Below are 25,198 nucleotides of genomic sequence, written 5' to 3'. Positions count from 1 at the left end.
CACTAACTTTTATAGCTTGTTCCCCTTAAGAATTACATCAAGGCCAGGCACTGGGGCTCGCGCCTGTAATCCTAGCACTTTGGGAGGCCAAAGTGGGCACATCACCTTAGGTCAGGAATTCAAGGCCAGCCTGGCCATGCCTGGCAAAACCCCGTCTCTACTATAAATACAAAAATTAGCTGGGTGTGGTGGCGGGCGCCTGTAATCCCAGCTACTCGGGAGGCTGAGGCAGGAGAATTGCTTGAACTCGGGAGGCGGACGTTGCAGTGAGCCGAGATCACGCCACTGCACTCCAGCGTGGGCGACATAGCGAGACTCCATCTCAAAAAAAAAAAAAAGAATTACATCAAGAACATCTTCCTATGGCATTAGATTCAAGCTAACACTGTGAAACTCCCTCTGGGGCCAACAGGTAAACTCTCCAGCAGTGAACTCACTCGATCACACGAAGCCGTTTCTCCAGACATCTGACTCCCTGCATGAACAGTCCCAACTCTTCTCTAACAAAAGGTAAGGTGAGAACTCACCAGAGGTGTTAGAGTTCCCAGAAAAGGCTCCCTACCTTTCTCTTTAACCTATTCCTGTGGCTCTCATGTCTCCTGATAAGCCGTATGATCCAGAAGGATGAATTCCTTTTACCTTTTAATTAGTCGTAGATACTCAGGACAGTGACTTTCAAGCTGGTTGGAGTGCACACCCCTTCAGTCCCTAGTTCTGATAACCAGTAGACCTACTGCCATGGTAACAAGAGACAAGAAGTTTCACAATCAAGCCCTGGTCCTGTCTCCTGAGTGGGAAGAAGAGGTTGGCAGGAATGGAACAGGGTCATAGCATGGGAGAAGAGGGGATTGGGGGACAGTGGTGGTGGGACAGTGGGTAGCCAGCCTACTGAGACACAGGAGAGCTCTTCATCCTAGCCAGGATTCAGGCAGCCTCCAATAGCACATGAGGATGGCCCAGAGCCAGTCTCCCTAAATGATGGGATGACCAGCAGGGACTCTACTTCCCCACAACCATGTTATTGTCTGTTTCCAACCACACAACCCAGGGGGTATTACCAATGATGCATGCCTCCTGCCATTGTCCATCCGATGCCAGAGACCAGGACAGTATGTGTGGGGCCTCCATCTCTGCCACCAAGGAGCAATCCTTTGGGTTTGAAGGGGTTCTGAGCCCTCACATTGGAAATATAAAATAGGGCTTTAAAAAAGGTGTCAGAGGGCCAGGCACAGTGGCTCATACCTGTAATCCCAGCACTTTGGGAGGCCAAGGTGGGTGGATCACCTGAGGTCAGGAGGTCGAGACTAGCCTGGCCAACATGGGGAAACCCTGTCTCTACTAAAAATACAAAAATTAGCCAGGTGTGGTGGCACACGCCTGTAATCCCAGCTACCTGGGGGGCTGAGGCAGGAGAATCGCTTGAAACCAGGAAGCAGAGGTTGCAGTGAGCCGAGATCGCACCACTGCACTCCAACCTGGGTGACAGAGAGAGACTCCGTCTCAAAAAAAAAAAAGGTGTCAGACAGTCCCCATGATATGATGTGATAAGAGTGGCACTCAGCCTCTGTGGCCTTCGTCTCAGAAACCCATAACACCAGTCAAAGAATGAGGAAAACGTCAGACACTTCCCAGTGGAAGGACACTCTACAAAACACCTGACTAGCACACCTCACATTGGCAAGGTCCCCAGAAAACCAAATGCGAGACTCGGTCACAGCCCAGAGGAGCCTCGGGAGACACACCACCTAGATGTAAAGTGGTGTCCTGGGTGGGAGCCTGGAACAGAAAAAGGCTTTAGAGAAAAACTAAGAAAAGTCCAATAAAGTATGGCCTTGGCCGAGACGGGCGGATCACGAGGTCAGGAGATCGAGACCATCCTGGCTAACCTGGTGAAACCCCGTCTCTACTAAAAAATACAAAAAACTAGCCGGGCGAGGCGGCGGGCGCCTGTAGTCCCAGCTACTCGGGAGGCTGAAGCAGGAGAATGGCGGGAACCCGGGAGGCGGAGCTTGCAGTGAGCTGAGATCCGGCCACTGCACTCCAGCCTGGGCGACAGAGTGAGACTTCGTCTCAAAAAAAAAAAAAAAAAAAAAAGTATGGCCTTTAGTTAATAACAAGTATCAACATCGGTTCAGTGATTGTGGCAAATGCACCACACTAAGGTAAAACTGCCCAATAGGGGAAGCTGTGTACAGGCTACATGGGATCTCTGTGCACTATCTTTCCAACTTTTCTGTACATTTAAAACTATTCTTTTAAAATATATATATATATTCTTAAAAAACAACTATTGGCCGGGCGCGGTGGCTCACACCTGTAATCCCAGCACTTTGGGAGGCTGAGACGGGCGGATCACCTGAGGTCAGAAGTTCAAGACCAGCTTGGCCATCATGGTGAAACCCCATCTCTACTAAAAATACAAAAATACCAGATGTGATGGTGCGTGCCTGTAATCTCAGCCACTCAGGAGGCTGAGGCAGGAGAATCGCTTGAACCCAGTAGGTAGAGGTTGCAGTGAGCCGAGATCACCCCACTGCACTCCAGCCTCGGCTACAGAGCAAGACTCTGTCTCAAAAAAGAAAAAAAAAAAACAACTCTTCTTAAAATTAAAAGGCCAGCAAGTGAGCCCTCAACACCAGGTTGAGATTTTCCTTGGACTTTCCCAGACCCTCCAATCTGGCTGTTGGTGCCAGCACTTCAGCCTGTATTCTAATTTTTTGGAGTGCCTTTGTTTCCGTACTTAAAGAAAAAAATGTTTAATGTATATAGATACATATATATGTGTATATATATATAACAAAAGATCAATATGCAGAATATAAACAACTCCTATGGATCAATGAAATGAAAAACACTTTTTTTTCTTTGAGACAGGGTTTGACTCTCACTCATGCTGGAGTACAGCAGTGTGATCAGGGCTCCCTGCAACCTTGACCTCCTGGGCTCAGGCAATCCTCCTGCCTCAGCCTCCTGAGTAGCTGGGATCACAGGCATGTGCCACCATACCTGGCTAATTTAAAAAAAAAAAAAATTGTTTGTAGAGGAAGAGTCTCACCTTGTTGCCCAGGCTGGTCTTGAAATCCTGGGCTTAAGTGATCCTCCCACCTCAGCCTCTCAAAGTGCTGGGATTACAGGTGTGAGGCACCACACCTGGTCAACATTTTTTAAATGGGCATGGGCAGGCAGTTCATGGAAGACGGGTGCTCATTAGCAATGCAAAAGAAAACAAAGCAGTAGCACTTTTCTACCTATAGACTGTTAAAAGTAATGAAATCATGGTATAGCAGCAAGTGTTGATTGCATGGTGGGGCAGCAGGTCCTGTCCTAGGCTGCTTGCTGTGTGCCACTCTCTCAAGGGCTTTCCCAATGTTTACCCAATTAGTGACCACCATGACTTTGAGGCAGGCTCTATTATAATCATTGTCAGCTTCCAGATTAGGAAATTGAGAAATAGACAGGTCAAATGACTTGTACCAAGGTCATTCAGCTAGAAAGCAGCTTTTGTCACCTATTCCATATTTTCTTCTAGTTCCTACATCATTTTGTGTTTTTATATTTAGATCTTTAATCTTACAATGTATCTTTGCATATGGGATGAGGTAAAAATATAACTTCTTTTTTCCAAATGGATAGATGTCTCATGTGAGCCAATCTGGGATATGATCATCTGTCCAAGCCTAAACACTTTCAGCCCCACCAAACCTAGTCCCTTGCTTCCACAGTGGCCAGACTGGGGGTCTCCCTGGGTCTTCAAGCCTCAGTTTCCTGCCCCACAGCATGGATGCTGAACAAGGTGGGGGCTTAAAAACTTGGTCTGTGTCCCCTTCAAGGGCAGCCTGAGACAGGAGGGTGGCAACTCAGCTAGCCAGCAGGTCACTGTTGCAGGGCAGCAGGTCACATGCTAGCCATGCTTTCCATTCCAGATGGCCTTCAGGGCTAAGCTATGTTGCAACAGGAGGGAGCAAATGTCCACATGACCCTTCTCAGGGGCCTTATGTAGACTGGTCATGCCGTCATCATCTCTCAATCTGGGCTTGGACCCATGTGAAAGCAGAGGCCGTGCAATTTCAGTGTGCCCTCAGTAGCAGTCCTGCTGCAGAGCAATGGCACCCCCATGGGTCTGGGCATCACACTTAGCTCCACTTAGCAGTAGGAACTGGTATACAGCATAGTGCCCATTGTGGCTGGCATAGTGCCATCTTGAAGTCCATCTCTCCAGCATCTGCCGCATGCCGGACACCGCACTGGGGAAGGAGCCACTGGGCCCATCTGCCCGGGCCTACCGCGCCGCCATCCCAGACCCAGTGCCCTCTCACTGCCTCATATTCTGGATTTAGGACACAGCTCCTATGTGAGCCCCTGAGCCCAGGATCAATAACTGACTTGATGTGTTTTGTTTGGCTTGCTTGGTGTTTTGGAAGACAATCTAGATTCATGAAAGAAAAAATTGATGTTGGACTTTATTTAAAATTAAAACACCACTCTGCAAAAGATATTTTTAAAAGAATTGAAAGAGAAGCTACAGACTGGGAGAAAATATTTGCAAAACACATATCTGATAAAGGACTTGTATCTAAAGTATACAAAGAACTGTAAAAATTCAACAATAAGAAAATAAACAACCCAATTTAAAAGTGGCCAAAAGGTCTGAACAGCCACTTCACCAAAGAAGAGATACAGATGGCAAATAAGTACATGACAAGGTACACAACATCCTGTGTCACACAGGGAAATACAAATTAAAACAACGAGATACCACTACATACATATTAGAATGGCTAAAATCAAAAAAAACCTGACAATTCCAAATGCCGGTGAGGATGTGGAGCAATAGGAACTCTCGTTCATTACTGATGGGAATGCAAAATGGTGCAGCCACTTTGGAAGACAGTTTGATGGATTCTTGCAAAGCTCGATATGATCTTACCATAAAATCCAGCAATTGCATTTTAGTTATTTACCTAATTGAGGTGAAAACTTATGTCCACCAAAAAAAAAAAAAAAAAAAAACAGAATACGATTGTTCATAGCAACTTTATTTATAAATTATTTATAATTGCCCAAAACTGAAAGCTACCAAGATGTCCTCAAAAAGGTGAATGAATAGACAAACCATGGAATATTATTCAGCAATAGAAAGAGCTATCAAGGCCGGACACAGTGGCTCAGGTCTGTAATCCCAGCACTTTGGAAGGCCAAGGCGGGTAGATCACTTGGGGTCAGGAGTTCAAGAGCATCCTGGCCAACATGGTGAAACGCAACATCTACTAAAAATACAAAAATTAGCCAAGGGTATTGGCATGCACCTGTACTCCCAGCTACTTGGGAGGCTGAGGCAGGAGAATTGCTTGAACCCAGGAGGCAGAGGTTGCAGTGAGCCGAGATCAAGCCACTGCACTCCAGCCTACGTGACAGAGCAAGACTCCATCTCAAAAAAAAAAGAGCTATCAGGCCATGAAAAGTTATGAACCTGCAATGCATATTGCTTAGTGAAAGATGCTAATATGAAAAGGCTACGTATTATATGATTCCAACTATATAACATTCTGGAAAAGGCAAAGTTATGGACACAGTGAAATAGTCAGTGATCGTCATGGACTTGTAGGGAGGGAAGGATGACTAGATGGAGCACAGGGGATTTTTAGGGCAGTGAAACTATTCTGTATGATATCGTAATGTTGCAGAGATGATGTCATGCATTTGTCAAAATCCACAGAGCTGTACAGCACAAAGAGTGAAGCCCTGCATAAACCGTGGACTTCAGTGCATGATAATGTATCAATATTCATTCATCGGTTATAACAAATTTATCACACTAATACAAAATGTTAGTAATAAGGAAAACTGTTAGGCAGGGAAGAGGAGTATAAGGGAATTCTCTGTACTATCTGCTCAATTGTCTGTAAACTTAAAACTTCTCTAAATAATAGTCTATGGATTTTTAAAAATGCAAAAGCAGAATAACTAGGCAGCCGCACTATGCCATGGCAATGTAGGCAGCTTAGCATTTGTGCCCTGCACCTGGCCCACTCCGTGCATTCACTTGGGCACCTGCCACCCTCTAGAGGCTGGTAAATTTGAATTGCAACCCCTGTATACCTGCCTCCTTCCACACACGGAGCCCTCTCGCTAAAACTCCAGGACTCCACACAGCACATCTGAAAAACACAGCCAAGAGGACTCAGCTTCCTCAGCCACTGCTCTGGCTCTGTGCTGAGCCCCTCATGTATCTGCCCCATGAGAATAAGCTCTCCTCTTGGTTGTGAGACTCAGCACCCCTGGCTATTTCTCCATCCTCTTTTCTCATCTCTTGGGTAGCTTCTACTAGTAGCAGTATCCTGCTCAGGGAATAGAAAGCCCTGTCTCTCATTTTTCCTTTGACTTCAAAGACATTGGAGTGTGTACGTGTGCATGTGTTTGTGTGTGTGTGTGTGTGTGTGTGTGTGTGAGAGAGAGAGAGAGAGAGAGAGTGCTAGGAGTGTCAGCAAGAGGTCCGATAGATGCAAGATAGAAATATACTATGCTTGGCCAGGGACAGTGGTTCATGCCTGTAATCCCAGCACTTTGGGAGGCTAAGGTAGGTGGATCACTTGAGCCAGGAGTTCAAGACCAGCCTGGGCAACAAGGTGAAACCCCATCTCTATAAAAAACATGAAAAGCATCCTTCCCTCCCCACAAATCCATAGCCAGGCATGGTGGTACATGCCTGTAGTCCCAGCTACTCAGGAGGCTGAGATGGGAGGATCTTTTGAACCCAGAAGGTCAAGGTTGTAGTGAGCCAAGATCTGCACCACTGCACTCTAGTCTGAGTGACGCAGTGAGACCCTGTCTCAAAAAGAAAAAAAAAAAAAAGGAAAAGAAATATATTATGCTTGCAAAAAAAATGCTTAATCCTAGTGTTCAGAACCTTGAATTTGAAAGGTGTGCATCAGATCACCCACAGGAGCTTTTCCCAAAATCCTGCTTCCAGAGTCCCCACCCCCACCCCAAGCCCCTTCGGTGACTGCCGGCAGGAGGGTCTTGGGGAAGATGGCTTTCAGGCAGCCCTAGAGGGCTGTTCAGCCCCATCCCCTGTGGTGGCTGCTGGCGTGCTGGTTGGATGCTCTAATTCCTGGGAAGAGATCACTGAGTGTCCTGAACGGTGTTTGTTAAAACACCTCAACTCCAGTGGCTGGCTGCCCCATATTTCCTCCTCTAACAGTTGTTGGAGTGCCAGGATTCGTGGATGGGATGGTCACACTAGGCAGGTGAGAGGAAAAGTAACCCCGCCAGAGATTGGAAAGGAAGAGCTCTAGGGGCTCCACCTCTGACAAAGAAATCCTTGTCACGTGCTTTAGATGCTGGTAGTAAAGGGCTCACAGAACTCTGCCAGGGTGAGGCGGGTAGGGAACCCTGTCTCAGGCTCTCAGGGCATCTCAGACATTCCCTGTGCACATCCCACTCGGAGGATTCGCTGTGGCGCTCCTACGTTCCCAAGGGAGACAGCATTGGCCTGATGGTGGTGATATCCCCTAGCCTTCGTAGAGGGTCCTCATGGGCCAGGTGCAAATCACACGAGCAACGTGCCTATCATGGTCCCCCACTTGACATGTGAAAAAACGCAGGCTCAGACAGATGAAGTAGCTTGCCCAGGGTCACCAGCAGATCAGTGGTGGACTCAAACCCAGGCCTGTCTGAGTCATGCACTCCCCGCATTCCTCACAGCAATTTCGTTTAGGATTAACGACTGCCTTTTAGGGACACATGTCCATTATGTTATCTACTAGGTGTTGGCACTTACCAGCCCACATTTTGTAATATTTTGTACAAGGTGCTTTCTTTATGTGCTTCCCACCACCAGATCCTCCTGCGTGGGGTATCCGCTCTCCAATGTGTCCACACCGTCTGATTTTCCCAACAAGCCAGGATTTTTAAGGGGCAAAACTGTGTTGCCTTAAAAGGCCAACCTTCTAAGGTCTGGAAACCCAGAATTCCCTGTGACTGGCCCTCGCCATTTCAGCTGAGAAATCCTGAGTTCGGCCTCCCCATTCTGCAAATGAGGACATTGAGGCCCCAAGAGGGAATGAGATGCTTTAACTCTGTAGTTAATAACATAAAGAGCCACAAATTAGGCCAGGCACGGTGGCTTATGCCTGTAATCCCAGCACTTTGGGAGGCCAAGGCAGGTGGATCACGAGGTCAGGAGTTCGAGACCAGCCTTGGCCAATATGGTGAAATCTCATCCCTACTAAAAATACAAAAATTAGCCAGCCATGGTGGTGCGCGCCTGTAATCCCAGCTACTCAGGAGGCTGAGGCAGGAGAATCGCTTGAACCCGGGAGGTGGAGGTTGCAGTGAGCTGAGATCGCACCACTGCACTCCTGCCTGGAGACAGAGCAAGACTCCATCTCAAAAAAAAAAAAAAAAAAAAAGAGCCACAGATTAAACCTAGACCTTCACACTCCATGGCGAGTGCCTTTTCTTCCTTCTGCCCACTGCTCCCCCTGCCCTCTCCCTGCCTCCTTCCCTCCTCCACTCCCCTCTTCTCCCATCTCTCCCTCCATTGTCGGCTCTGCCTATCTCTATTCCTATCTTACATCCCCCTTCTCCTTTTCTTCCTCCTCTCTGCTTCATTCCCTTTGTCATGCTCCCTTGCAGCCAGGGCTGCCTCTTTACTGCTTGTTTGTTGATCCATGCCGCTGCCAGCCTTTATCTGCCGGCATCTCTGAGAGAGTCCACAGTGGAATAGGTCTAAGGAGTAGCCCCTGGGCAAGGCCTCCAGGGACCATCTGCTGTGCCACCCATCAGAATAGTGCTCCTTCCACCTTGTCTTGGCCTTGGGCATTCCTGGACATTCCTTAGGTATTCCAACTTAAGATGCTCCCTGGATGTGCTTGCCTAGAGACCCTTAACCCTGCAGTCAAGAACCTTGGACTTCAAAGGCATGTGTCACGTCATTATTGACCTCCTCCAACGAGTTCCCTTTATTGAGATTTGAATAGCATGAATCCCAGTCATGGCCCCTTCGAGCAGCACACCCTTGGACAAGCCAGCTCCCCACTTTGGGATTCCCTTGCCCCATCTGTAAGATATGCAAAGGTCCCTCCGACACGGTCACTCTGTGAGCAGATAAACATTCCAGTGCCCGGTCAGAGCCGCGAGGTGAGACAGCGAGGGCCCAGCGGCAGTTGCTGCCTGAGCTCCAGAGCGGCCTGCTCCTGTGGAACTGCCGCAGGCGGGGAACTGGGCGGCGGGACGCTGGTCCTCTGCTCATCGGGTTCTGAAAGAAACCTCATTCATCACTTCCCCAGGGATGCTCAGGCCCTGGAAGCTGATCCCACTAAACACTCTGATTGGCAACCCAGGAGGCCTAATTATTATTAATATGGCTTATTAATCCTTTTTAAGAAAGATAATTCATTCTGATGGCTGGTATGTTCTCTCTCCAGAGGGACGTCAACATGAGAAATTAAATCAGTGTCAAAGGCTGGTTGGGCAAAGGGCGAGGGCAGAGGTCATTTATGGCACCATCCCCAGAATTACAGAAACCAAGCTGTGGCATCCAAGAACAGGACGCTTGAGCAGCTTACGGGTTTGAAGAGTCATTTCCCTCGGGAGCCCCCAGCCTTCCATTCCACTGCCCTCCTGCATGAGCTGTTGAGGCAACAGGCAGGGCAGCTGGGCCTCCGCAAAGGGTGCCGGATGGCCCCACTGGCCACAGTGTGATCGTGCCCTCTACCCTGCCCCATCCATCTCTCCATCCTCTTCCACCCCCTCCCAGCTTTCAATAGTTTGGCACCTGTGAACTCTCCCTGGAACCTGAGCCATGGCTCCACTGGGAAGCCATTGAGTGAATGAGCCATTTTTGTGCCAGTGCCTTGGTCTTGCAAATTTGCTACAGCTTCCAAACTGACCTTGACCCGTTGTAATGAAAGCACTTGCAGGATGGAAAGCCCTTTCTCCTTCCCTCCTCCAGGCTGCACCAGGAACCACTCTGCAGGAGCCTTGAGAATTGGTCACTGTTCTCTAAAGAAAAGCGTGCAGAGCTTGCCACCTTGTGGCTACCTCTGGTCCTGCAGCAGTCCTCACTAGACCCAGCACAGAGATTTCTGCTCTCCCACCATGAAGGGCACCTGGTGGAAAGTCTCTCCACTGCTAGGAAATGGACACTGGTGGGTGAGGGGCTTCCCCAGGCTCCGATGTCTTTTCCTGCTTGTGTGACCCCAGTCGTGACCTATGGAAGCAGCCTTGCCATTGGCTGAGATCGGAAGGCGGAAGGCCCGAGCGGGGGAAGGGGCCATGAGACCCGCGGTTTGTCAGGTCTGTGGAGTACCTTGCACAGAAGATGCAGACTCCGCGGAGCCAGCTCACCTGTCTCTAACCCTAGCCTGCTTCTCAGCCCCAGTGTCCCCAGAGTGTAAAAGGAGGGTTGTACCCAGGTGACTTCTTAGGCCTCTTCCAGCTCTGACATTGTCTCCAGGCAGGAAGCGAGGAAGATCTCCTTACAGCACAGCTTAGAGTAGGGACCTTGTCACCACAGGCATGTGGAATACACTGGCCTCCAACCAGCCGTGTCCACGTGCCTCTGCACCTCCCGAGAGGAGCTTCCGGGTTCCACTGCACTGGGCCAGGAATCCGAGGCAAGGCGCACATGTCCGCGGCCTAGGTGAACAGGCACAGCTGCACCTAGTGCGCTGTTGGATCTGACTTCTCACTCAGAGAGCATGAAGCTGGGTCCCAGGGGCAGGCAGCACGGTCAGGCGTAGGCCAGTGTGTGTTCCCAGAATGCCACAGAGTCAAGCGCAGTTGGAAGGCATGGTGGCTGAGAGCACAGGTTCTGGAGCCTCAGAGAATCCTGAGTAGCTCCAGATTCTGCCACTTACCAGCTGGATAACTTTTAGAATTTCTTTAATCTCTCTAAGCCTGTTTTCTCATGTATAAAATGGAGATGATGACATCCACCTCTTAGGTCATTGAGAGGATTAAATGGCATGATGTTTGCAGAGCACTTTCACAGAGCCTGGCATGTCTATCAATAACAGTTGTGGCCATCGTTTGTTCAGCTTCTACAACCAACAGATGCATGCCCTAACAATGAAAATTACTGTGTAGTCCAGGCACAGTGACTCACGCCTGTAATCCCAGCAGTTTGGGAGGCCAAGGTGGGCGGATCACCTGAGGTCAGGGTATCACGTCATTGAACTCCAGCTTGGGCAACAGGAGTGAAACTCCATCTCAAAAAAAAAAAAAAAAAGAAAGAAAGAAAGAAAAAAAGAGAATTACTGTGTAAACCATCCAAGACAGGATTCTTGGCTCTTGTCTTAGTCTGCTCAGGCGTTATAACAAAATACTATAGAACGAGTGGCTCAAACAACAAATGTTTATTTTTCACAGTTCTGGAGGCTGGGAAGTCCAAGGTCAAGGCACTGGCAGATTCGATGTCTGGTGAGGACCCCCTTCCTCGTTCACAGACAGCTGTCTTCTCGATGCATTCTCACACGGTGGTAGGGGCCAGGGAGCTCTCTGATGCCCCTTTTATAAGGACTCTAATCCCATTCACGAGAGTTCTGCCTTCATGACCTAATCACCTCCCAAAGGCCCCACCTGTACTACCATTACATTGGAGATTTGGTTCAACACCTGACTTTTCAGGGACACAAACCTCCAGTCCATAGCACAGCAGATTCAGTTCCTGCTGAGGGCCTCCTTCCTCACTTGCTGGCACCTCCTTCTTGCTGTGTGCTGTCTCTCCCAGCACTTTGGGAGACCAAGGTGGGTGGATCACTTGAGGTCAGGAGTTCAAGACCAGTCTGGCCAACATGGTGAAACCCCATCTTTACTAAAAATACAAACAATTAGCCAGGTGTGGCGGTGCACGCTTGTAATCCCAGCTACTCGGGAGGCTTAGGCAGAAGAATTGCTTGAACCCGGAGGTGGAAGTTGCAGTGAGCCAAGAGAGACACAGAGAGAGAGAGAGAGAGAGAGCATGCACTGTAGTTTCTCATCCTCTTCTTATACCTATAAGGACACTAATCCCAGTGCAGGGGCCCCACCCTCAGGACCTCATCTAAATCTAATCACCTCCCAAAGGCCCCCCATCACACTGGGAATTAGCGTGTCAACATATGGATTTTGAGAGGATGCATTCAGTCCATAACAGCTCCTAGATACAAACCCTGAATTTATCTTCTATAAATTTGCCCCCATTCCTTTTGCTTTTGTTGGTTTGTGTTTTGCAGTGATGTGAATGCCAGGAAAATCCTGCCCTCGCCTTGCCCCAGTCCACACAGCCAGAAACAGAGCAGCACCAGCACCCCACTGGAAGACAGGTCTGTGGTCTTCTCCTTTAATGCCTGTGACAGCCCCTGCAGTAGACGGAGTGGGCCTCCATCTCCAATCTACTCCCTGAAAAAGCCCCTCGTCTAGTAGCCACACAGACAGAGCCCAGGTCTGGCATCTGCCCTGGCCCTCTGGGAATTCCCTGGAGTCTCTCACACAGGCCAACTCAAAGCGGGGAGGTTTTCTCCCACAGTCACCAGGGCCCTGTGTGGGCAGAGTTGCTTCATATCTTCTTGTAAATAGATGTACCTGGGGGCCAGAAAGTGAAAGAGCCAGCCTAGGGCAGCCCCACCACAGAGCAGAGCATGGAGCTAACAAGCCTGGCCTCAAGACCCAGCAGCATTTGCTTCCAGGCTTAGCAGAGTTGATCAGCACCATGGGTGTTTGTATCCTCTAACTAGAATGGCTGCTCAGCCTCTCACCAGCTCAGCCACTGCCCTGCTTGCCTGGACTCTGCTTTAGCACTTCCAGCTGGGCTGCAGCTGGAAAGCCAACACCCAAAACTACCTGTGGGAATGGCCAGCCCCTTGTTACATACCATCCTTACTGCCTTCTAAGGAAGTGGCTACCGCCTCCTGCTGTGCAGAGGCACAGGGGTGAGGACAGACAGAAAGTTGGCAAGACCAGGCAAATGTACTGCTCTGAGTTTGCTGAAGGGGAATGCTATATGGAGAAGCTGGATGGAAAAGGGGATGGGGGAGGGCACACACAGCCCTCCCTTTCTAAGGAGATTGCCCCGCAACACTTCTACTTACAAATCTCATTGGCCATCACCTGGCTACCTGGCCACACATCACAGCAAAGGAGTCTGGGAAAGGTCGTTTTTTTTACTTGTGGCAACTTAGCTAAATATGGTTCTGTTTTTAAGGAGAGACAGGAGAATAGTAATCTCTGCTTTGAGGTCAACTAGCTAAGTCACATGGGGAGTGGGGATGCTCTGAAGATACAATACTGAAGGATATGACATCTAAGCTGGGCGCAGAAGTTGACAGGCCCCAGGTTATGGGGTGCTGGTTTGGGTAAATCGGGGATGGGAGGACAGGAGGGGTGGTGGTGAGAGGATAGAGAAGGCAGTGAGAGAAAGCGCAGCCGCCATGTGACGGTTGGGGGAAGGGGAGTCCAGGGAGAGGAAGCATCAGAGCAAAGGTCCTGAGGTTGGATGCGGCTTGGTAAATGCAAGTCACTGAAAGAAGAGGGGGCAGCTGGAGCTACTGAATCGGGGTCATATGACACACAGCCTGGTGGGTCATGGGACAGAGTTTGAGTTTTATTCTATGAGTGGTGAAAAACCACTAAAGGGTCTGTATTAGTCTGTTTTCACACTGCTGATAAAGACATACCTGAGACTGGGCAATTTGTAAAGAGAAAGAGGCTTAATGGACTCACAGTTCATGTCGCTGGGGAGGCCTCACAATCATGGTGAAAGGCACGTCTTACATGGTGGCAGCCAAGGGAGAATGAGAGCCAAGTGAGAGGGGAAACCTCTTATGAAACCTTCAGATCTCATGAGACTTATTCACTACCACGAGAACAGTATAGGGGACGCCACCTCATGATTCAGTCATCTCCTACCGGGTCCCTCCCACAACACGTGGAAATTTTTTTTTTTTTTTTTTTTTTTGAGGCGGAGTCTCGCTCTGCCGCCCAGGCTGGGGTGCAGTGGCCGGATCTCAGCTCACTGCAAGCTCCGCCTCCCGGGTTCACGCCATTCTCCTGCCTCAGCCTCCCGAGTAGCTGGGACCACAGGCGCCGCCACCACGCCCGGCTAGTTTTTTTGTATATTTTTTTAGTAGAGACGGGGTTTCACCGTGTTAGTCAGGATGGTCTCGATCTCCTGACCTCGTGATCCGCCCATCTCGGCCTCCCAAAGTGCTGGGATTACAGGCTTGAGCCACCGCGCCCGGCAACACGTGGAAATTATGGGAACTACAGTTCAAGATGAGATGTGGGTGCAGACACAGCCAAACCATATCAGGGTCTATGGCAGGGAGTGACTTGACCCAATTTGCATGACAGGAGGCTTAGTGTGGCTGCCACACAGAGAAGGTAGGAGGGAGTGAGAAGCAGGCCAGCCGTGTCATGTAACTTTCTGAGTGAGATCAGTCACCAAAAATTGAAAAGCATTTTGGAAAGACAAGTGGTGAGTCCAGTTGTAAACTGTAGTAAAATGTGACACATGGTTGCCCCCAGCATCCCCAAGAGGCCAATGTCGTCCATCCCTCTCACCGGAGACAGCCAGACGGACTCGGACATCCTGGCCTTCATCAAAGCCAGACAGAGCATTCTGCAGAAGCAATGTAAGTTCACCTCCCTTGGTGGCACCTCCAGGGCCACAGGTCACCAACACTTGTGGGGAGCACACAGTGAGGTGGGAGGGGAGTAGGGAGTTTCCTGCATGTTCCTGAAGCCACAGGACTGGCCTACCAGTCACTCACATGTGCCCAGCCTCCGATTCCTTCTTGAGAAAGCCTCAAGGGGCAGCATCAGAGACACCAAGACAGGCCCAAGTGAGTGGGCAGCCCAGGTGCTCCTGCCCCTCTTGGCAGAACTTGCCCTCTGTCTCTTCCAGATCTTCAGCTCCTTTGTTCTCTGTCCCCAAAGTCAGCTGTCTCCTTCACTCAGCCATCTACAAACAGGAAGGGGCTGAGCGATGTTTTGGTAACTTGTTGAACCCCTGGCTCGAAGACTCACTCCCCTCTCAGAGTGTGGTTCTTGCCAAAAAGCTGCAAGTGTAAACACTACTCGAAGGCCCAGGCCCGAGGACACGTAACAATCACAGAGGAAGTAAGTGTGGCGTGTCACACAACAGGAAGAGAAGAAGGCTCTTCTCGGCCTGCATCACTGCCCCCTCCACCCCCAGCCCCATCCTCTTGGCAGCTGCCCATCTCCCATCTGCGGTGGATGGGCCTTTTCTCTTTCTGCCTTCCATCCCGCACACACCCACAGGGCAAGCCCCAGGGCCCCTTACCCCAGGCCTGCGTTTTGTCTTCGTCTCCTCCCCATAACCCAAAGGCTACTAGGCAGGCTTAACATTGCCTTCACATTGCCAGAAAGGCGCCCCCGCCGTGATGGTATCGGCCGGCAGATTGGATGTATAATGACTGATGCCTGCCCTGCGGGGCCTGCACTCAGCTTCTCCACCAGCCGTGTGCAGTTTGGGCAGGAAGAGATTTGTGCATGGATGGAGCACCGCAGCTGAGAGCCGGCCTTGGTCCTGCTGTCCTCGCCTTGCTTGGCTGCCAGCCTGCTTCCTTACTATCCTCTTTTCACCACCAGGACCAGCAACCTCAGCACCACTATCAGGTCCTTTCTTAGGCCTGGGACAGCCCAGCTCTGCTGCGATCTTGTCTCATTCTCGGTTTCCTTGTCTAAAAAAGAAGACTGGATTCAGTGATCTCCAAGTCCCCATCTATGCCCCAAATACTCTGATGATATGTATCAGGCACTGAACAGTAATGAACAGCCAATCAGTCAGCAAACACTGTATGTGTTGGGTGCCTTCTTATGCCAGCTACTACTAGTGCTGGGGCTACAGCAGAGAACAAGACAGAGCCCAGCAGGTGAGAAACTGACATTCTAGGGGGAGGAAGGAGACAGACAATGAACACATCAACAAATAAGTAAGATCGTTTGAGGGGCTAGTAAGTGCTATGAAATAACTAAGCTATGTAATGTGGTAGACAGTAACTGGGAAGACTGCTTTTAGCTGGGTAGGTTGGGGAGGCCTCACTTGAGAAGAGAACTTTAAACTGACAGCTGCATCATGAGAAGGGAGCAGGCACGCCACGTTCTGGGAATGCACAGTCCTAGCAGACAGAGTGGAAAGCGAGAAGTCTGAAGGGAAAGCGTTTCTTGGCCACAAGGTGGGAAGGAGACCAGAGTGACTGGAGGGCAGGGAGCAAGAGCACAAGGACCAAGTCACACCAGCCTTAGGCACAGAGGAAAGAGATTTGGATTTTATTCTGGGTACAGTGGAAGCCCACTGAAGAATTTTAACCATGGAGTGATATGATGTGATTGATGCTTTAAAAAGCTCACTTTGTCATATGTAGTGTAGATTGCAGGGGCCAAGGGCAGACCAGTTACCAGGCTACCATGAAAGTGCCAGCAAGGGATGATTGTGGCTTGGACTCACCAGTAGACTGAATGTGAGATGCAAGAGAAAGAGGAGAGTCAGGGCACCTCCTGGGCTTTTGTTCTGAGAAGCTAAGAGAATGGCTAAATGATAAAGGCAGGGAAGCATGGCCATCAGAGGCAAGGATCTGGAGGGATGGAGAGTTCTGGCTACCCCGTTTGAAGTTTCAGATGATGTTTGACGTCTAAGAGGAGGTGACGAGTAGACAGGTGAGCATGAGTGGAGCTCAGAGAGAAAGTCTAAGCTAGAAAAAGAAATGGGCAAGTCGTCATGTCTGGATGGTGTCTGAAGCCACAGGACTGAGTACAATGTCCTCTGAAGAGCAGAGATGGAGGCATTCAAATTGCTGAGAACAGCCCCCTGGGGCTCTCCAACAGTTGCAGAGAGAGAGAGAGGAAGCAGCGATGCTGAGAAGGCACTGCCAGGGTGCAAGGAGGAACAGCAGATGAGTGGGTATGGCCTCAGGCACAAGCTGGAGAAGCACAAGCTCCAAGGAGAGACGGGCCAGTAGAGTGTGGCAGGATGGAATGTGGACCGCAGGTCATTTTGCATGTCAGGGTGGTCATGGACAAGCGCTATTTAGCCAGGGGACTGGCGAGAGATGGAAGGGAAAGAGGCTGAGGCAGTGAGCAGATACAACTCCTCCAGGAGGTTGAGCATTGACAGGAGCAGAGAACTGGAGCTGGAGCTGAAGGGAAGCAGGAGCCCAGAGGGATGTTTCATGTGTTGTAAAGGGGTCCTGTAAAGACTTGCTCATGTGCTGAAACATGCAGAGGAGGGAAATTGAAGCTACAGTGGGAGAGGGGAACAGAGCTGCAGGAAAAACTTCCTTGAGAAAGTAGAGGGGACGGTGTCCGGGGCACAAGTGGAGGAAGGCTTGGATATGCAGGAGATCCTTTGGAGCTGGGATATCCCTTCCCCTGTATCAAATCCATAGAAATCGACCATCATTCCTCCCCTCGAGAAGCCTACAAGCAAGCAATGTCTTTAATTTATGTTCACTAAGCTTTTGTACATATAAGAGAGATGTGATCATCTGTCTCCAAACAGAAGAGGCAGAAGTCCGGGTCCCTGTCAGAGCGGGGTCCTCCTGCTAACACTGTCCCCAGGCAGTGCAGAGAGCTGGATTGAAGGGCAGGCACTTGTATTAAAATATATACGGCAAATTACCATTTGCAAATGGTTTCATTTTTTATTGTTTCATTTGATGCTCTTAACGCTCCTGTAAGGCATGCAGGGCCAAGATTATGATCCCCTATTGACAGGTGAGGAAACTGAGGCACACAGCGATTGAATCACTTCCCCAAGGTTACACAGCTGATAAATGGCAGAGCCAGCATAACCCAGGTTTTCTGCTCTCTCCCCACTGGGCCACACTGTCTTGAAAAGCTGCAACTACCAAGATGTGCCCACCCTGCTGTCAGGAGTTCTCTCAGCCTCAGGAACAGGAACCAGCATTGACAGGAGGGGAGTGACCGCAGCCTCTACCCACCCTGCAGCTGTGGCGCTTTGCTCTCCAAACAACAGCAGCCTGGAAGTAATTCATCAAAGCAAACAAAACTTCCACGGCTCAATTTTTATTCCGAAAGGAAGAATATTCATTCTGGCTTTTCAGTGACAGGGCCACAAAGGAAGCCAAAGACAGGTTGACACCGGGTTCCTCTGCCACCAGGTCCCAAAGGGCCAGCAGGCGTGACCTCTCAGGACATACAGCAGATGGTTCTGGTCCCATCATGCGGCACTTAATATGCAGCCCACTTATCAGGGCACCCAGGCAAACACACAGGCCGGGGCCCAGGCACCTTCTCAGCCAAAGCAAACACCTCCGTCTCCCTGCCTGGGCTCTCGAATCTTAATTTAGCACACAGCGCTGCCGTGGTTACTTCAGGAGTGCTCATTAAGGGGAATTTGTGACTGTCAGCCCGGGAGCAGGAGCCCAGAGAGGGCAATTTAACATAAGCCTCGCCAGCTCTTAGGCTTCACCAAGGGCCAGGATGGATCTACTTGATTTAGGATGCGTGGAACAGCATGGAAAGTTTAAATCCCTGCCAGGGGCACGTGTGGACAGGTATATAACCCCCGTAAGGGGCATCAGTCATCCGTGGAGTCAACTCTGCCGTTTCCAACTGCCAAGGACAGTTTTTACACGGAGGAAATGAGGTTAACCCCTTTCTAGAGGGCCTTTTTGTTTTTAATCTTGCTTAATCGCTGAGTTTGGAAGTATTCCCATCTGGAAAGGAACCGTGGTGTGACCCCCATAACCATGAGTCTGTCTTCTCCAAGAGGTGTTAGGAAGAGCTCCTGCCTCTCCCAGCCCTCCAGCCCACTGGGAGAAACCCTCCAGCTCTCTTCTGTGTTCAGAAACCCTCCCAGGGAAAGAGAAAGAGCCCCGAACTGGGAGGGAAAAGGCGGAAATTCCCAGGCCATCTCCACTCTGCGTGACACTGGGCAGGTCAGCTCCCCAAGCCTCCCTCTCACTGTCTGAAATGTACAGATTCCGCCCTTGCCCAGGCTCTGATTCTCCCCCAGATAATATCCATTAAAGTCCCTCATCAACGCCCAAGCACCAAGGAATTGTTAGCAGGGAAGTGGCCTCTGTGGTGAGAGCTGGCCCAACACCATGAGGTGTGATTTTTTTTTTAATGGTGTATCTGTAGCACGCCCTCCATTCTGGGAACCCACAGTAATCAAAATCCCAATACAGACAGAGCTTCATCACTTAACTGGGGTCCATAAAGTGAATGAGCTGTAAATGGTGCCTTTTGTGTTGAGGTCTGTGCATGTAAGGAACTATGTCTTGGAGCAGAGCGTGTTCTCAGCCCTATTCTGTAGCATTTCTTCCTAGGCCCCACCCCACCCACCCCGTCATTACTGCATGAAAGTGTGTGAGGGGCTCAGAGATCATCTGGGTGGGAGATGGCTCAGACTCCATGCTCCTTACCACCGGCAGCGTTCACTGGCCCAGGCTGCATTTCAACAGTGCAGCAGAAACATCAGACCCCAGATCTCATCAGCAGCCACGTGCCCACAGGCCCCCAGCTCTTGCCCTGCCAGTCCTTGTACTAGAGAGACGAAAGCAGCAAGTTTCAGCCCTGGCCATGCCTCATAACCACCTGGACCCACCCCAGCGATCCGACTTAATGGTTCTGGGCTGTGGTCTGGGCACCAGGATTTCTAGAGATTCTCCAGAGATTTCCATTGTGTAGCAGAGCTGGGAACCGCAAGTCCAGAATGACAGGAACACATGACCATCATAGGCTCTGGTGTACCTTGTCTTCTTACTTCCCATTCTAGGATTCAATTAGGACAGGTCGGAATGTCTTAAAAATAAGGACGATATTTGTTTAATTAAACAGCAAGGCCAGCCAGAGGTCTTGCACACAGAATTAGAACCGAAGGACCAAGGCCTCACAGCCGTGAATTATTTCCAATCTCTTCCTCCGCACTAGCTGGACATTCAATGTATCACCAAGAATTACCCATTCTTCCTCAGCAATATCAAGCCAACCAAGCCCACACTCGTCACCCACCACCAGGTTCCTGTGGCCACACCTGGAGGGCTGCAGCTGCCTGCTCACCTGTTCCCTGACCAGCTTCACCCCTCAGTCTCTCTGTCCACTGCAATTCTTTTAAACATTGTATTTATTACTTCATCCAAGAATCTCAGAAATTCTCTCTTGCTCTTATTAAATTAGCCAAACTTTAAGCAAAATAACTGCATATCACTCTTACCAGTTCTTCTCACCCTTTAATGTGCTAATGAATCGACAGGTTTTGTCAAACTGTAGATTCTGATCCAGTAAGTCCAGGGTGGACCATGTCTTAGACTCTGCCTTTCTTAACAAGCCCCCTGGAGACCACACTTTGTGGAGCGAGAAGCTACCTTGCTTTTTCCAGGTATCTCATCTGCTCTAGCAAAGAGAAATGTGAGGCCCAGAGAACTGACATGACTTGCCCAAAGTCACACTGTGGGTTGAGTCCTGGCTAGAACTCAAGGGCCCTGGTTCTCAATCCAGAGAACCCTCTCCATGCCCAGCCATGGGACGTGACAGGATAGGGGCCACGTGGTCAGGAGGAGCCATCCTGGAATATAATTAATATCTGGAGCAAAAAGCAAAGAGAGAATCTCTCTGGGGGTTAGGTAGGAGCATCAGTGAAAACTGTGGGGTTGTCCGGGTGTGGTGGCTCACACTTGTAATTCCAGCACTTTGGGAAGCCAAGGTGGATGGATCACTTGAGCTCAGGAGTTTGAGACCAGCCTGGACAACATGGTGAAACCCCGTCTCTAGTAAAAATACAAAAATTAGCCCAACGTGATGGTGGGTGCCTGTAATTCCAGATACTTGGGAGGCTGAGGCGGGAGAATCACTTGAACCTGGGAGGCAGAGGTTGCAGTGAGCTGAGATTGTGCCACTGCACTCCAGCCTGGGTAACAGAGCAAGACTCTGTCAAGAAACAAGGAAAGAAGGAAGGAAGGAAGGAAGGAAGGGAGGGAGGGAGGGAGGGAGGGAGGGAGGAAGGGAGGGAAAAGAAAAGACTCCAGCCTAGGTGACAGAGTGAGACTCTGTCTGAAAAAAAAAAAAAGAAGAAGGAAAGAAAAGAAAACCGTAGGGTAGGAAAACAGGTGTCAGTCTCAGCCTAGGGAGGTGGAGCTTCTGCAAAGGACAAAGGGGGCCTCTTCCTTCAGAGCTTGGGGTATAAATGCAGCTCCTGGGAGGCAAGACACAGATGCAGTGCCCAAGACCCAGGGACAGTGGCCGGTGGCCTCCCCTCCTCCCGATTCAATCCTGGGAAAAGTCAGTGTCGGCATCCACAGCCTAACCAAAAGCATCCTGTCTCCCTTTCAGGTTTGGGAAGCAATTGAATTTCCAGGAAGTGTCCAGCCATGCATTATGCCCGCAAGAATGAAGTACAGATGAAGGCAGCGCCCCTCACTTGCCCTGGCTTCAGAAGTGAACTATGGGCTGCTGGGAGCACCTAGTGACTTTGATTCCCATGGAGGGGGACTGTGTTTCTTTAAGGATGCTGTCCTGGAGGCCACCAAGACGCTGGCCGGGGCTGACCATGACATCCGTCCTGTGGTTGCTGGAGCTGCTGGCAGGGCCAGGCAATGCCAGAGTGCTGGGGCAGGGTGAGGGCTTCAGCTCACTGTTGCAGTGATGTTTCGTGTAGATCATTATAAACTTTTCAGAATATGAAATACACCGTCATAGTATAATGTCAGAGGAAGCTCACACCAATGGAATGTGGGGGGAATATTTTTATTTTTAGCAGTTTGCCAGCTCTCTCCCTTGGCCCATGCTCTGGTTTGGAAGCCCAGAAATGGCCATGACAGGTCCAGGCAGGATGTCCCAGCCACAGGCAAGGCAGTGGAATGCAGGGCATCCTGAAGGCCAATCCTGATCCCCAGACCATATCTTTCACCATCAGCCTCTTGGCCAGGATGACCTGGAGGCAGTGCCTGAACAGCTGTGTCTCCAGGGAGCCATCTGCCCTGCAGGGTCTAAGGACATCATAGCACCCAGAGAACAGCAGGCAGCTCCCGGGGGCTCTGCTGAGGGCCCGAGAGAGGGCAGTGTGTGTACCTTGGACCTCACAACCTTCACCCAGCCACTTGGGGCCTTGCAGGATTTGGGCCAACACTTCCCGCTTCCACAGGGAAAAACATAGCTGCCTGGGGGTCTTGTCTCCATGGACCCTTTCCATGACAGATCCGAGGGAAGGCGGGCAGCCCTCAAGGAGGTGCTTGAAGAACTGCCCCCTGGGCCAGGGGGTTCCAACCCAGCTGCAGCCAGGGAGGGGCCGCGGAGGGTGAGCAGGAGCGGCACCTGAAAATGAAGCTAACTGCATAAAAGTGCTTGTCCACTGCTCCTGGTGTCTGTGTCCTATAAATATAGGACCTGGTGATCCTGGAGGGGGGCAGAGAGGTAATATAGTATCATTGGCTTGATTTTCTTTTTCCTTTTTTAGGATTGGGTAACAGGATCATGCGAGAGGAGATAAAACCATTACATTTCTAAGCTAGGCAGGCCCATCGAGCTCCTCTAATCCACACCCCTGGTTTATACAGTTGGAAGAGCCGAGTGAAGGGGAGACTCGGCTTGCTGTTCTACGCTAATTAGTGACAAATATCCCCTCTTCAGGGGCTTCCCCTGACCACTCCATCTTGAGTCACCCCCTAGTTATCCCATATCCCATTTTACCATTTTTTTTCTCCATCACTATCTGACATATTATCCTTCTGAACTTGCCTATTTTTGTAATACCTGCAGCCCCCCATAATACTAAGAGCTCCAATGCAACAGGGACCTGTTGGTCTTGCTCATTGCTGTGTCCCAAGCACAGAGTCACCGTTCAGTAAACAGTCCTTCAGTTCATGAGTAGATGAGCCAGAACCCAGATGTGTTTCTCAGGCTAGTGTCACTCTGACTTCCCCTGGCTCTCATTGAATCCCATCGGGACAGGGGCCAGCATCTCTGGTCCACTCCTTGCCCTCACAGTTCAGTGGAACATAGTAAATCCTCTGTAAAGTCTGTAGAACCAGAGGAAGACCAAATTCTATTCTAGAAGCCTCCCCAAGAGTCCATGGAACACACATGTAAATGCACACACACACACACACACATTCTCTCTCTCTCTTTCTCTCTCTCAGGAGCCCCGAAGATGGCATGGCATTTGCCCCTGTGTAGCAGCAGCAGTATTCTTGGCATGCCTTAGTGCCCTCAGTCCTCTAGAGCTGGGTACAGTCCACTGACTTTTTAATTTTCTTTTATTTATTTTTTGAGATGGGGGCCTCACTCTGTCAGCCAGGCTGGGGTACAGCGGTGCAACCATAGCTCACTGTAGCTTTCAACTCCTGGGCTCAAGTGATCCTCTCACCTTTGGAGTCCCATACTCCAAAGTTTCTGGGACTATAGGCATGCCCCACCACACTTAGCTCATTTTAAATTTTTTGTAGAGACAGGGTCTCACTATGTGGCTCAGGCTAGTCTCAAATTCCTGGCCTCAAGCGATCCTCCTGCCTTGGCCTCCCAAAGTGCTGGGATTGCAGGCATGAGCCACCATACCCTGCCAGAGTCTTCTGACATTAGATCTCCCACTGAGACATCATCCCCTGGATCCAAAGGCCTTATTGACAGAGATGCGTGGCATGGCCCCAGCGGGGTGTGAGCCAGCCTCCTGGAGCAATCACTAAGACAGGAAAGGAAATGAAGACAGAAAAATGCACTACCTCGGATCTGGGGCCACTGGTGTCCAGACCATATGCAAAGTGTGTGCAGCAACTGACCAAGGAGCCTTTTGCTCCGAACATCCCCTCCCAATGGAAACACGTGCTTGAGGGCAGTGCACCTTCCCAAAGTTCACTGGCCTCTGCAAATGGGAGAAATTGATTCAGTGTTTTGAAGACTTTCCAGCAATCCACCTGGGCTCAGTGGAGCCATGGATGACAAGAAGTATCTGAGTTCACTCTAGGCCAAAATGTAGAGTTTTCAAAAACATTTTCTGGAAAGCAGCCTAGCCAGTGACTCCAGCCCAGTCCCTGCTAGAATTCAACTGGCTCTACCAATCCCTTGACAGGAAGTGGGGTGGAAGGAGGTTGGAGGAGGGAGGTTAAAATGTAGCTTGCTCAGATCTTGCTAAAAAGGATTTTTAGAAAGCAGATAGAGAAACTGTGGTGTACTGAATATGTTGTTTTAATTCTTCACCACCAGAATAGAACTACACATCCAAAGCTTTGTCATGGCCCACTTTGACTAATGTGAGGTTGGCAAACGTGATGCAGGCAGAGGCCTGAATTGTGCTCGCATGGTTTAGCTTGCCTCTTGCTCCGGTGATCTCTCTTAGGATGAACACGCCCTGGGTAGCTGCTGCCCTTTCAGCCTGGAACATCCAGAGAGCAGACCTGAGCCCAATCTACAGCCTGGAGCAGAGCTTCCCAGGCAAGCCCAGCCCAGATCAGCTGAACTATGGCTCACCCAAAGACCTATTAGTATGAGAATATATGCTGCTTGTCATAAACCACTGAGGTTTAGAGTGGTTTGTTATAGCATTAATTGTAGCAATAGCAGACTGGCACAGAAATTGCAACCCAGAGACAGTACATGACTAGATCTAGGATTTATCAGTCCAGAGTTCATTGTCTCACCATACAGCCTGTGGAAAGGCACTGAAAGCATCCTGTATATGGAAAAGCAGGACCGCTACCTACAGCCATGATGAAGCAACAAGGACTTGATTTACCCTCCTGCTTTAAATGACTAAAAATGAGACAAAATCCTTTATACAAAGCAATGGTTTTCAGCCATTGGAAAACAAGCAATATAGGGTATGATTGATCCCCGAGAGAAGGGAAACAAGTGAGGGGGGCCCTATGATTGTTCCAACTTACTGCCTGCAGTGAGTTTTCAGGCTGCAGCCCAGGAAGGGGGAATCAGGTAGAGCCCAGTGGTTTGCCTGAGTTGAGGAAATGGAACTGGGACTCCAGGGAGGACAAAGTGGCTTAAATTTGCAAGGCAGAGTCCCAGGGATGAGAGAGAGAGAAGGAGAGAGAGAGAGGAGAAAAAAGAGAGAGAGAGAGAGCGTGCTCTGGAGATCTTCAGAGGGTTACCCTTGAGTCTTCAGCTAACTACCGATCAACATCTTCATGTGAGGAGATTACCCTAGGCAGGGGAAAGAACCGCCAGGAAGGAACAGGTGGAATAATTTCCTGAGATAACACTGGGTTGGAAAGAGTTCATGTTTCCA

General features: G+C 50.0%; 1 protein-coding gene and 1 pseudogene across 5 annotated transcripts in view; one reads left to right on the top strand and one right to left on the bottom strand.

Moving 5' to 3' along the window:
* KIF6 (kinesin family member 6) overlaps positions 1 to 21,676 on the top strand; it is a 378,196-nt gene extending 356,520 nt beyond the window's left edge. For 4 of the 5 annotated variants that reach the window (XM_017957846.2, XM_009205067.4, XM_009205069.4 and 1 more), the window contains 5 exons: positions 413 to 510; positions 11,374 to 11,424; positions 12,219 to 12,308; positions 14,509 to 14,615; positions 21,301 to 21,676. In XM_017957846.2, coding sequence (XP_017813335.1) covers positions 413 to 510; positions 11,374 to 11,424; positions 12,219 to 12,308; positions 14,509 to 14,615; positions 21,301 to 21,317 — 363 coding nt within the window. In that variant the 3' untranslated portion in view covers positions 21,318 to 21,676. The remainder of the gene's footprint in view (positions 1 to 412; positions 511 to 11,373; positions 11,425 to 12,218; positions 12,309 to 14,508; positions 14,616 to 21,300) is intronic. The other variant, XM_009205064.3, reaches the window with a different exon arrangement.
* LOC110743015 lies at positions 3,737 to 9,253 on the bottom strand (annotated as a pseudogene).
* Positions 21,677 to 25,198: the final 3,522 nt, after the last annotated feature.

Source organism: Papio anubis, chromosome 6 (assembly GCF_008728515.1).
Source record: "Papio anubis isolate 15944 chromosome 6, Panubis1.0, whole genome shotgun sequence".
Taxonomy (NCBI): Eukaryota; Metazoa; Chordata; class Mammalia; order Primates; family Cercopithecidae; genus Papio; species Papio anubis.
The sequence above is the reverse complement of the archived record's forward strand: the minus strand, read 5'-3'. Positions and strand labels throughout refer to the sequence as shown.